Source organism: Microtus oregoni, unplaced genomic scaffold, assembly GCF_018167655.1.
Source record: "Microtus oregoni isolate MIOR12 unplaced genomic scaffold, Mior012 000002F_ref0000024, whole genome shotgun sequence".
Taxonomy (NCBI): Eukaryota; Metazoa; Chordata; class Mammalia; order Rodentia; family Cricetidae; genus Microtus; species Microtus oregoni.
This window is the reverse complement of record NW_024543061.1, coordinates 7,861,297-7,874,564: the sequence shown is the minus strand read 5'-3', so window position 1 is coordinate 7,874,564 and position 13,268 is coordinate 7,861,297. Positions and strand designations below refer to the sequence as shown.

The window sequence follows — 13,268 nt, the reverse complement described above, 5'->3', positions numbered from 1 at the left end:
AGCCAGATCTGCTTTTGCGATCCATGGGAAGGAGGGCACAGAGTGTCAAGACTATTACACTTTGGCTTCTAGAGGTGGGGCAGAGACCCGCGGTGACATTCATCTGAGTTGGACTTAGCAGCAAGAGTAAGAAACGGTTGCATGGTTTTACATTTTGAAGTAGAGCCAAGTGTACTTCCTGGTAGAGTGGCGCTGGGCTGAGAGAGAAAGGACTCAGTGTGAGGAGCAGTACTGCCAACCTATAGCAGGAACAGATTTGGAAGAACAAGCAGCAGGGCCACTTTTGTCATTTGCAGCTTGAGATGCTGACTGATAACGGTGAGTAAGCAGCAAGGCTCATCAGACTGCACATACATTTGACAGTCACGGGAGTGCAAATACCCAGGCCAGGAGACCAGATGAGGTCATCCAGACCACAGGGACAGAGAGAAAAGTGGTTCAAGGATGGAGCTTTTAGTAGGAAGAAGAAAACTTCGCAGTGAAGTTGATGTGCAAAGAGGATTATCCCCTTGATTTCAGAGAGGAAACTCCGAGCCTGGATAAGGAGCAGGGGCAGAGAGGAAGCTCTGGGCCTGTGAAAGGAGCAGGGACAGACCTGCAGTAGTTGGCTACCAATGCCAAACACTCACCTTTCTTTCCAAGGACAAACCTATTTAACAGAGCCTCTCAAAAATTCCTCCTTGGAGCTGGGCGATGGGGGTGCACGCCTTTAATCCCAGCACTCAGGAGGCAAAGGCAGGTGAAGCTCTGTGAGTTTGAGGCCAGCCTGGTCTACAAAGCAAGTTCCAGGACAAGCACTAAAGCTACAAAGAGAAAATTCCTCCTGGGCTGGAAGCAAACTCTCTAGTTAAGTGGTAGGTAAGGACATGGCGTAAAAGACCTCTTGAAGGATGCTAGTACTCTTATTTTGACACCTTGACTGCCTGGTGAAATTTGAACATCTGGAGGCAAAACAGGGCAGCTGGCCCAAACTCCTCACAACACCAGGACTCCATTTACACAAACACTCTACCCCTGCCCCACCTTCCCAGTATAGCCTAAATTGACTTAGAAGCAGCGATCCTCTTATATCTGCCTCCTGAGTATGAGATTATAAGCCTGGCCTTGAGCTCACAGAGATCCGCCTGCCTCTGCCTCCCAAGTCCTGGGATTAAAGGCATGTACCACCACTGCCCAGTGCTACCATGGTTCTTTATAGCAGAAGAGAGTTGCCATGGGCATTTCCTAAACCCTAAAATGGTAGAATTGGGAATACTGTATTAGTTTGTACATAGTAACAAATTACCACATTTAGTGTCTTAAAAGAACCTAGAGCAAGATGTCTCGGTAGATAAGAGCACTTGCCAGCAAGCCTGAGAATCTGAATTTGATCCCTAGGACCCACGTGCTGAAAGAACAGAACAACTCCTGAGAGTTGTCTTCTGATCTTCACACATGTGTGCCTGTGTGTGCACATACAACATACACATATTACACACACACACACCACACCACACATAGGCACACACATCATATATACACAGAATACACACACAGATATCACCATACACATCATATATACAGACAAAGTAAAACAAATAAGTGTACACCACCTAGGCCTCAGGAGTATTGCAGAAGAGGTGGAAAGTGAGAGCCAGAAGACAGAGGAAAGGCTATGAAACACCATTCTCTAGATTCAATAGAATTGAATACAATACAATTCCATCTCTAAATACAACTAATGCAATTACTAACTCTCAACAACTACAGTTACCTGCACTGGACCCATAGAAGATCAGCTCTAGCAAGAATAAATCAAAGAACAGGGAGACTCCACCTTTATCTCTGAACTGTTGGCCACTGATAGACTCTGGGAGATGGGGAATCCCTGTCTTTAGCTGTGTCCCCACTGCTGAGACCACTAGCCTTCAAATTCATGGTTACACAGACAGCTTTGGTTAATCTCAGCAGGTCACAAAACAAAGTGAATAGTCATGAAAGTAAGGCAGAGATTTGTGGGGAAGGGTATTTGTAGATTTTTAAAAATGCTTTACTCTTTGGAGGCCTGCTACCCATTCCCAAATAAATACACATAGACTTATTCTTATGAATGCCTGGTGTTAGCTTGGCTTATTTCTAGCCAGCTTTTCTTAACTTAAATCATCCCATCTACTTTTTGCCTCTGGGCTTTTATCTTTCTCTATGGTATAAACCTTTCTTTCCTTATTACCCTGTGGCTGATTGTGTAGCTGGGTGGCTAGCCCCTGGCATCCTCCTCTCCTACTTTCCTGGCTCATCCTCTTTCTTCTCTCTTCGCTATCCTTCTATTCACTCTGACCGCCAGCCCCACCTATTTCCTCTCTCCTGTCTAGCTATTGGCTGTTAACCTCTTTATTAGACCAATCAGGTGTTTTGACAGGCAAAGAAACACAGTTTCACAGAGTTAGACAAATGCAACATAAACAAATGCAACACATCTTGGCATCATCAAAAAAAAATTGCACAGCATAACAAACGTAACACTGATGGAGGAAGGTCATTGGTTAATTAATAAAGAAAATGCTTGGCCCTGATGGGTTAGAACATAGGTGGGTGGAGTAAACAGAACAGAATGCTGGGAGGAAGAGGAAGTGAGCTCAGATGCCAGGCCGCTGCTCTCTGAGGCAGACACGATGAATGAAGCTCCGACCCAGGATGGACGTAGGCTAGAATCTTCCCGGTAAGCACACCTTGGGGTGCTACACACATTAGTAGAAATGGGCCAAGCAGTGTTTATATGAATACAGTTTGTGTGTTGTTATTTTGGGGCATAAGCTAGCCAGGTGGCCGGGAGCTGGGTGGCAGGAATGCAGCCCACAGCTCCTACTACATAACACATCTTAAACTAATATTCCACAACAGGTGTTGATGGGGTGGTCGGGAAGCGGAGGGATGAGAGTGGTCAATACGTACTTTGTGTATGTGTGAAACTGTCTAAAACAAATTAATAGGTTAATATTAACAGTATGTAGCAGTACTAGTAGTCTAGCCACAAGAGATCACTGGGTCTTGCTTTCTAAATCACAGCATGATTAAATCAGTGCTGGCCAGGCTATATTCCTACCTAGAAGCCTGATGGGGAAGGATGTGTTTCTAAGCTTCATAAACTATTAGAATAATTAACTTTCTTGTTAATGTAGTTCGTGTCTTTCAAGTCAGCAATGGAAAAGGATATTCAGTCTCTCTTTAGAGAAGGTCTAGTTTTCTTCTAAAGACCTCAGCTGGGGTTGGAAAGGGAATTTCACTGGTAAAGTGCTTCTGATGCAAACATGAGAACCTGAGCTTGGTCTTTTAGGAGTCATATAAATGCTGAATACAGTGCTGTATACATAATAATCTCAGCACAGGGAAGGCGAGCCAGTCAAGCTGTTGTGGCTTACAGGCTGGCCAACCTCCCCTGTGTGGTCAGCTCTGGGCCAAGGAAACAGCTATCCCAAAAAACAAGGTGTCCGGCTCCTCAGGTGGTTCCCTGAATACAACATAGGCAGGTACACACATGTACACACACATGAACATGTACCCACACAGTTTATCTGTCTGAGTCAGGGCTGTTCAGGAGAATTTCCCTTTCTTTCATCCAGAGTCAACTGATTAGGGACCTTAATTACACCTACAAAATCCTTTCCTCTTTGCAATGGAATGTAAAACCCTATTGTCATATTTTATCAGTTAATCAAGTCACAAGTTTTACTCATGCTTAAGGTAGAGACCGTCTTGGACTTTTTCCCATCACTGTGATGGTCCAAGAAATAAAACCTTCATGTTACATTCTATTTTAGATACACTTATCTTTGCTCTAGCGAAAACAGAACACCTGACATCAAGAAGGAGGGAAAGACTTGGTACAGCTCAGAGTTTCCAAGACTCTGATGACTGCGGCCGGTTCTGAAACCATCATGGCATGGGAACATGAGGCAGAGGCTGCTTACTTACCTTCTCATAGAAAGGAGGCAAGAGAGGGGAAGGGACCAGGAACTAGATATATCCTTCAGAAGCATGTCCCCAATTGCCTACTTCTTCATTTAGCCCCACGATCCTAAAGTTTCTGCTGCCTTCTAAAGTAGTACCACCAACTTTAGACCAAGCCTTCGACACCTGAGCTTTGGGATGGAGGAGCGCCTATCATATCTTAGCCACAACAAATTCAAGGGGAAATGATGATTCTAAGGAAAGACACAGTTGTAGGTGACAATAAATCATGTCTAAATAATCTGTAAGAAGGGTGGATACGGGAGCAGAGAAATATATATCCTAATAAAGGGAGCCATCTTTGGATGGAGTCAAGGCAAGAGACTTGACTCTAGAGGGGCTCACAGGTGTCCAGGGAGATGTCCCCAGATAGTACCTTGGGCAACTGAGGAGAGGGAACCTGAAATGACCCTATCTTATAGCCATACTGATGAATATCTTGCATATCACCTTAGAACCTTCATCTGGCGATGGATCGAGATAGAGACAGAGACCCAAACTGGAGCACCGGACCGAGCTCCTAAGGTCCAAATGAGGAGCAGAAGGAGGGAGAACATGAGCAAGGAAGTCAGGACCACGAGGGGTGCACCTACCCACTGTGACAGTGGAACTGATCTATTGGGAACTCACCAAGGCCAACTGAACTGGGACTGAATAAGCATGGGATGAGACCAAACTCTCTGAACATGGCGGACAATGAAGGCTGATGAGAAGCCAAGGACAATGGCACTAGGTTTCCATCCTAATGCACGAACTGTCTTTGTGGAAGCCTAACCTGTTTGGATGCTCACCTTCCTGGACCTGGATAGAAGTGGGAGGACCTTGGACTTCTCGCAGGGCAGGGAATCTGGACTGCTCTTCAGTCTCGAGAGGGAGGGGGATGGAGTGGGGGGGAGGGGAGTGGGAGGAGGGGGCGATGTGTGAAAGGAGGGGGAGGGAAATGGGAAATGGGAGGAGGCAGAAAGTTTTTTCAACAACTAAAAAAAAATAAACAAAAAAAAAGAAAAGAAAAGTAGAAGCAAACTCAGAGACTTGCTTTGAAAGAAAACCTAATCATTCCTATGCAGATAAAGAAGAGCAACAAAAAGTTGAAGCCTCATGATTTTATAACTTATGATTTTCAGTTCGGAGCAGGGGATGGTGACCTGTCTTACTCTGAAATAACAAGCACTTTTCTTTCAGTAGTACTGGTTACCTTTTGAAAGAAGGAAACATTCTAATTCTCTATTATAGAACCAGTAATAGAAATGCACATAGGATGAGATTGAGGATGATGCCACAAAGATTTTAATATGCAAAATAGCAAAATAACTTAATAATCAATTCTTCGGTACATATTTTCCCATAACTCCCAGATACAATCACTTAGATTTTTTATAAATATAATTAAAATGTCACTCTAATCATCTGTACTTCAATACCTGGGACTACCTAGAATAGTCTAAAAATAACTTTAGGAGGGTGTGATGGTGATGGTACATACCTAGAACTCCAGCATGTGGGATGCTGAGGCAGGAGGATTGAGAGCTTGAGGCCCTGTCACAAAATAGTAACTGTGCTGGCTGGTTAACTTGACACAAGCTAGAGTCATCTGAGAGGATGGAACTTTAATTGAGAAAATGCTTCCATAAGATTGAGCTGTACAGCTAGTATCCACTTATGAGTGAGTACATAGCCTATAGTCCATGACCCCAGAAAAGCTATGTAACAAGAAGAACTCCAGGAGAAACATATATAGCTCTCCCTGGGAAGGGGAAATAGACAAGATCTCCTGAGAAAATTGAGAGCCTGTGGGTGGGGGGAGAAGGGAGGGTAGAAGGCATAGAGGAGGGGATAAGAGGAGGGGAAGGAGAACTTGAGGAAATGGGAAAGGGATGGTCGAGATAGAGGAAGGACAGAAATGGAGAGCAAGGAAAGAAATATCTTGATTGAGGGAGCCATCATGACGTTAGCAAGAAACCGGCACTAGATAAATTCCCAGGAATCCACAAGGATGACCCCAGCTAAGACCCTAAGCAATCGTGGAGAGGGTGCCTGAACTGGCCTTGCCCTGCAGTCAGATTGACGACTATCTTAAATGTCATCATTAAACCTTCATCTAGAAACTGATGGAAGCAGAAGCAGAGATCCATAGCAGAGCACTGGGCTAAGCTCCCAAAGAATGGGAGGAGTGAGAATACAAGCAAAGATGTCAAGACCATGACGGGGATACTCACTGAAACAGCTTACCTGAGCTAATGGGAGCCCACCAACTCTGATCTGATAATGAAGGAACCAGCCAAACTAGGCCCTCTGAATGTGGGTGACATTTGTATGGCTGGGGCAGACTGTGGGGCCGCTGGCAGTGAGACCGGGATTTATCTCTACTGCTCATACCAGTCTTTTGGAATTCATTCTCTTTGGAGGGATACCTTGCTCAGCCTAGATATAGTGGGGAGGGCCTTGGTACTGCCTCAAAGTGATGTGCCAGACTTTGTTGACTCCCCGTGGGAAGCCTTACCCTCTCTGAGGAGTGGATGGGGGTGGGGTAGAGGAAGCAGGAGGATGGGGGAGAGTGGGAACTGGGATTGGTATGTAAAATGAGATAAGATGGTGGTTTTTTTTTTTTTAATAAAAAAAAGATTGAGCTATAGGCAAGTCTGTAGTGCATTTTTAAATTCGTGACTTATTTTGAAGGGGGCTCATCCCATTATAAGTGGTGCTACCCCTGGGCTGTCCATGAGTTTTATAAAAAAGCAGTTGATCAGGCCATGGGAGCAAGTCAGTAAGCAGCACTCCTCCATGGCCTCTGCATCAGCCTCTGCCTCCAAGCTCCTGCCTAGTTTGAGTTCCTGCCTTGGAGTCCCTCAGTGGACTGTGATTCAGGATGTGTAAGCCAAGTGAGCCCTTTCCACCCCAAAGCCTTCCGTCCTGGTGTTTTACCACAGCAAAAGAAACCCTAACGAATGCAGTATCTTTGCATATTGGGGCTATGTTGACTATAAACATCTACGACTATAATCCAGGTCTCTAATATACAGCTGCAGTCTAGAGGGAACCTGAATGCAGCTCCCATTTCCTCCACCTATAGCAGGCACAGAAGACAAAATCCCTGATGAAACACTCCGGGTGGACTCGGCAATGAGGAAGCACAACATGAGCTGAGTCACATGGCATGGTTATTTCTGAAGACCAGAAGACTCCTTCAAGACTTGGAGACTATGTTTTTCTTTAATAAGGCTAAACATAGCATAGAGAATAATTTTTGATGGACTAATATCATATCTTACTATTTTATTCACATTTTGAAGTTAGCATAGCTGATTTCACTGGGGTACTATGGCACTATATTCCACCTGAATTGGTGTAAACAGGCCATGGTTCTGCTCTCCCGCAGCTTCCATTCAAAAGAGAAAGTTCTAGCTGAGGACAGTGAATACCATTTTGTCTCAAAGCATGAGTGTGAAGCTATTATTGGTTGTCACGTTGACTATATCTAAACTTTGAAAATGGGGGGCACACTGGTGATTCTTTTTTCTTAATTTGAAGTAGGAAGAGCCACTTCTAATCCAGATTCTGAGGCAGGAAGACCCATGCCTTTAATTTGAAACTTGAGGTGGCAAGGCACACACCTTTAATGCAGGTCTTGAGGCAGGAAGACACACCTTGAATCTGGGCCGCACCTTGTGCTAGAAGCCTATATAAGGATATGGAAGAAGGAATCATTTGCTCTTTGACTGTTTGCTCTAGCCTTACTAGCAAGTCCCTTCCTTCACTGGCATTAGAGCTTACTGCTCCGAGATTCCAACATCTACCGAAGACCAACTGCGACATCTGACCTCATGGACTGAGCAACTTCTGGATTCTTGGACTTCCTGTTCACAGCCAGTTATTGTTGGACTAAATGGACCATAGCCTGCCTGTAAGTCATTCTAATAAATCCCCTTTATATTTATGTACACACACACACATGCACACACACACACATTCATGCACTCATTCATCTTATAAGTTCTGCTACTCTAAGAAATCCTGACTAAAACAATGTGTATAACAATTAGATCATGGAGTCTTTGTAGGCCATAGACTGGGAATTGTTCGGTGCTTGTCTTGTTGAAGTAATGTGAAAGTGGATTATCTGAGAACATGCACAGGACTGTGGGATTGCAAGGTCTTGGTTAACGTTCAGATTCTTTTCAACTCATGACACCCACTGTACTGCTGAATGTACAACTTGTGCTGGGTGTTGAGGACACAAAATTAATGAAGTCATAGTCTCTACTGTCACATGATCCTCTAATTCTCTGTCAGCTTGCAACCACAATTCCTTCCAGAGAACTTCTAAGAAATCTCTAATGGGTAGAACCTTGGAGTCTAGGGAGCACAGTTCACCTGTCTCTAAATGATGACTCAGATAGTTTTGTGCAATTTTAGTTTTGCAAAGTTGAAAATGCTTTAGTGCTCGCCTATGTTAGTTACTTGTCTTGTTGCTGGAACAAAGTATGTGTTGGAGGCAGCTTGAGGAAGGGTTTATTGTGGTTCACAGTTCCTGGGTACAGACCGTCATGGGAAGGCTTGACAGCAAGAGCTGGAAGTGGCTGTTCACCTGGCATCCCCAGTCAGGAATGAGTCAAGAATGACTTTCTTTTTTACACACAGAGAGGACCCCCCAGTCCATGGAATGGTGCTGTCCATTTAGAGGGGAGGTCTTCCCACTTCAACTAACCTGATGTAGATGACCCATCACAGACATGCCCAGAGGCTTCTGTTAGTGGTTATTCTTGATGACCATTAAGGTGACCACCACTATTAACCGTCACAATCGAAGCCTAAGCTTCAATGTTGAAATTTTGTCTCTTTTGTTATTTTGCAGGGCTGGGACTCAAAGTTTGAACTTGGGCCTGGAGCATGCTAGGCAATGTCTCTATCAATGAGTTAGACTCTCAGGCCCGATGATGCAACAAGCAGATCCTATGTAAAGACTTAAGGCACAGGCATGAGGTCGACAAACACCCTAGGATAAGCCATACACAGACACTTGTTCCTTTACTCAACACTGTCTCTCGGTGACAAATATAAGATTCCATCTCCACTAAGTGAACCAGCCTATCACCTTTCCATTAAGTTAAGATCAAGAAAATTGGAAATTATTTTGCCCACAAGAATAAAAACTTAAGGATGCAAAACTCACATGTACCCCTGTAAAATTTCCTTCTGTAACTGTAAGCTGCGCTGTTATGAATGCAAGCATATGGAACCCAGTTTCATCACTTTTTGGCTACTTCAGTAGGTTCAGGCAAAGCTTTCTATTTATCGAATAAGCTCATAAAACAAAGGGACTTTTGAACTACTCAGTAAAAGTCTACATTAAGAATTGCTTTTAATGTGTGACTCCTGCTTGCAGTTATGAAGGTTTGCCTTCCAACCTACAAGTTGCCATTATCTCAAAGGTGAAATTTTAGCACATGGCTAAAATGTCCTATGGTTACAGTTTCATGATTCAGCGTCAGTAATTCAGAGTGAGATCATAGGCAGTGGAAGGCACTGGCTGTCATCCTCTTCTGCCTGTGAAGGGAAGCTCAGGGAATGGCATCAGCACTTTGAATTTAGACTGGGGCTCCTGTGAGGACCATCATTTGTCTCAGCTCTGACTGGCTCAAAAGGCGCCTTTGGGAAAGATGTTCAGAATCAGGTGAATTTGGTTCATGAGGCATGAGGTCACCAACTTCCCCCCACCTTACATGGAGTGGGCAGAAATTTTACCAGCTTTTTTTTTTGTGGCAAAGATTCCAACTTGAGACTGTGCCATCACTACACACCAATGTGCTGGGTTTTCTCTTTGGTGATTCAAATTCTTGCAACCAATTAAAAATAAATCAGGGCACCAAAAGAAAACTACTGTGAATAAGCAGCATTGCCTGAAACTTACATAGAAACAGCACCTCTGAAGCAAACGCTGCCTGGCACATCTGGACACTTTTTAAAATATAATCCGCTTACTAATGACAGCTAGGCCCGGGTGCATTGACCCTGGAAACAATTTAAAAGCAGCCCCTTCACACAAACGACACGAAACGACAATCAAAAGATGTCCACAACTAGAAAAACAATAGGCAGGCTGTTCCAGTCCGAGCTGAGGACACTTGAACCCCTGCAAAGCCCTCCGCACCAGATGGCTCCACCAACATCCCGAGCTGGCTCAGGACCCCACCAACCCGGTTTCTGCACCACTCTCATCCCGTGGGCTTCCCTCCCGCGTAGCTCCGCCTACTTCCGCTCCACTCAGCCTCGGCTGGGGAGCAGAGGCCGGAGTGTCAAAGTCTGCTAATTTGCATAAGCCAATGGCTGAGTGGCATGCAAATGAGGCCGGCCGTGGTTGGTTGAGGGGTAGCCCCATAACTCGGGTTTCGGGCCCTTTGTCCTCCAGTGGCCCAGAGGCAGCAGTGCGGTCGTCGCGTCACCCACGGATACTTAGGCGAGCGAAGCGGGCGGGTGGGAGCGAGCGCGGAGCAGGCGCCGCGCACTGGGGGGGCAGGAGCAGCCCGCGCGCCGCGTGAGGGACTCGCACTTGCAATATGACTTTGGAGGAATTCTCGGCGGCAGAGCAGAAGACCGAAAGGTAAGTGTGTCTGCGGACTCGGGGGCCGCTGCCCCTCCCGCGGCCGGGGACCCGGCTGACCCCTTCTCGCTCCGTCCGTCTGCAGGATGGACACGGTGGGAGATGCCCTGGAGGAAGTGCTCAGCAAGGCGCGGAGTCAGCGCACCATCACCGTCGGCGTGTACGAGGCCGCCAAGCTGCTCAATGTGTAAGTGGCCCCGGCCGACCGCACCCCCGCCTCCCAGTCCCCGCGCTCCCTGGAGCGCGTGCACTCACCGCTGCCTTCTGCCCCCAGCGACCCCGACAACGTGGTACTGTGCCTGCTGGCCGCGGACGAGGACGACGACAGGGACGTGGCTCTGCAGATCCACTTCACCCTCATCCAAGCATTCTGCTGCGAGAACGATATCAACATCCTGCGGGTCAGCAACCCGGGCCGGCTGGCTGAGCTGCTGCTGCTGGAGACCGACGCGAGTCAGGCGGAGAACGGGGGTGCGGCGCAGCCCCCTGACCTGCACTGCGTGCTGGTGACGGTAAGGGACTCGGGACTGCAGCCGGGAATTTACTGGGGTGGACCTCGGCCGTGCTGGACTCTGATCTCGCGGGGGTTCTGATGGTACCGAGCGTGTCTAAGCTCGTGGGTGGCCTCCAGCGGCGGAAGATATCCCTGTGAGTCAGCAGGCTGCCCGGCTACCCCTGCCTACCTCGGCACTACCTCGCGTGACTAATTCTTTGAGCAGGACAGATTAGATAAAGCCAAATAAATACCCGGCTCACCCTTCATTAAGAAGTCAGTTTCATTCTTCATTTGCTGTCAAAGCTAAATATAGAAAGAGTGTAGGAGACAGACAGACCTTATTAATTCCCTGGAGATACTCTGGAGTGTACAGAGTGGAATTCTTTTCTCTGCACCTTTGTGCTTGTTTAGATGGTCCCTCTCCACTCACCTACCCCTTTAAAAATGTCTGGGATGGATAGTGTTTTCAGAGAGAAATGTGCTGTCCTGGTCCTCTGGTTTTTTGGTTTTGCTTTTTGTTTTTCTTTCTCTGTTTTGACCGGTGTAGGGAAGTGGCAGCCTGATTACTTTTGCTACCAGTGAAAAGTGCCCTGCACCGTCAGGGAAGATAAGAACTGGTGTTAAGCTGCCTGCCCTGCAACTCTCCCAGCTGTGCTCACAGAATGTTTTTCAGAACTATTTTACTTATGAGCCCACTGGTGTGCATGCTTGGTTAGGGCGGACTTGTGAATGATAACCTCATGCAGAGTGGTACAGATAACTATGCAAAACTCTGTGCGGCTCAGTGTGTATTACAAGGTGTTTAGAATTTGCCAAATGCTGTTTAACAGAATGTTCAGGTTTTGGCCCTTTCAAAAGTATTACTATTAGAAGCATAAGCTAATCATTTTATGGGGAAATATTTTTTTCTTATTTGTTCTCAGAACCCACATTCATCACAATGGAAGGATCCTGCCTTAAGTCAACTTATTTGCTTTTGCCGGGAAAGTCGCTACATGGATCAGTGGGTTCCAGTGATTAACCTCCCGGAACGGTGATGGCATCTGAATGGAAATAACTGAACCAAATTGCACTGAAGTTTTGAAATACCTTTGTAGTTACTCAAGCAGTTACTCCCTACGCTGATGCAAGGATTACAGAAACTGATGTCAAGGGGCTGAGTGAGTTCAACTACACGGGGGCTAGGAGATGACTTTGCAGATGGAGAGAGGTGGAAATAAAGAAGGAAGCTGTGTTGAAGCAGAAATCTACGTCAAAAGGGACAAAAACTACAAAGAACTGTGCAAGAAAGAAAACTATTAATTTAGGATGGCCGAGTTACATTAAAATAAGCCAAATATTGCTTTGTTGAAACCTTAAGTGTGTAGCAATAGTTTGGTGTTTTGTTTGTTTGTTTTTTCTTTGTCTTTATGCCCTCGAGTAAAAGGAAAGTGAAAAGGATTAATTGTATTTTAAAGCCACAGGTTAATGTATTTTGATGAGAGGTTAAATTCTCAGAAGTTTTATTATAAATCGTACTAAGTTATTTTATGATATGAAAAGTTATTTATGATAAAGTTTTTGAAGCACAATATCTAAAATAAACTAGTATGAAATAATTGCATCATTTATCAATGTGTGGTTTCTGTTTTACAACACTGACTCTGTTAAGAGAAATTTTATTGAAGCCTTGCTTTATACCAGCCAGGAAAATGGGCGATTTTAGAGGGGCTTGCGTATGGGAAAAAATAATGTTTAGAGATTCACCTTGCAAAGTCTGAATAACTACAATTCGTTATTTTAATACTATAAAAAAATGCATGCAAAATGTGGAAACAGAGGAGGGCAGCCAAGACCATTTGAAAGACGAGTGGAGCTTTTGTTGAGGAGAAATCATTTTCTTGGGGTCTTAAGAAATGAGCTTAGTTTCTGTAGCTAGCAAGAGGGAAGAAATACTGCTAACAGCTACAGGAGTTTGTGCAGAGGTGTGGAGGCCTGAAAGATCACAGCCTGCACAGGGACCGACTGCTGCCTCTGGTGTAGAAAGATAAGGGCTGGAAGGAGTAGGTGGGGTTAGGTTCAGACTGACAGGCATTCTTGTATCTTAGGTAAGTGAGCTTCCCTCTGTAAACTGGCTACAATCTGCAGAGGCCTTCAGTCTGCAGAAGAAAGAGACGTGGTCAGTACTGTAGGAAGATAACATGGGGC

General features: G+C 45.5%; 1 protein-coding gene across 1 annotated transcript; it reads left to right on the top strand.

Annotated features, from left to right (window-relative positions):
* The first annotated feature begins 10,385 nt into the window (after positions 1 to 10,385).
* Gadd45a (growth arrest and DNA damage inducible alpha) lies at positions 10,386 to 12,691 on the top strand. Its single transcript, XM_041638713.1, has 4 exons — positions 10,386 to 10,585; positions 10,671 to 10,772; positions 10,860 to 11,097; positions 12,005 to 12,691. The coding sequence occupies exons 1-4, from the start codon at positions 10,542 to 10,544 to the stop codon at positions 12,116 to 12,118; spliced, it is 498 nt and encodes a 165-aa protein (XP_041494647.1). The 5' UTR covers positions 10,386 to 10,541; the 3' UTR covers positions 12,119 to 12,691.
* The last annotated feature ends 577 nt before the right edge of the window (positions 12,692 to 13,268 follow it).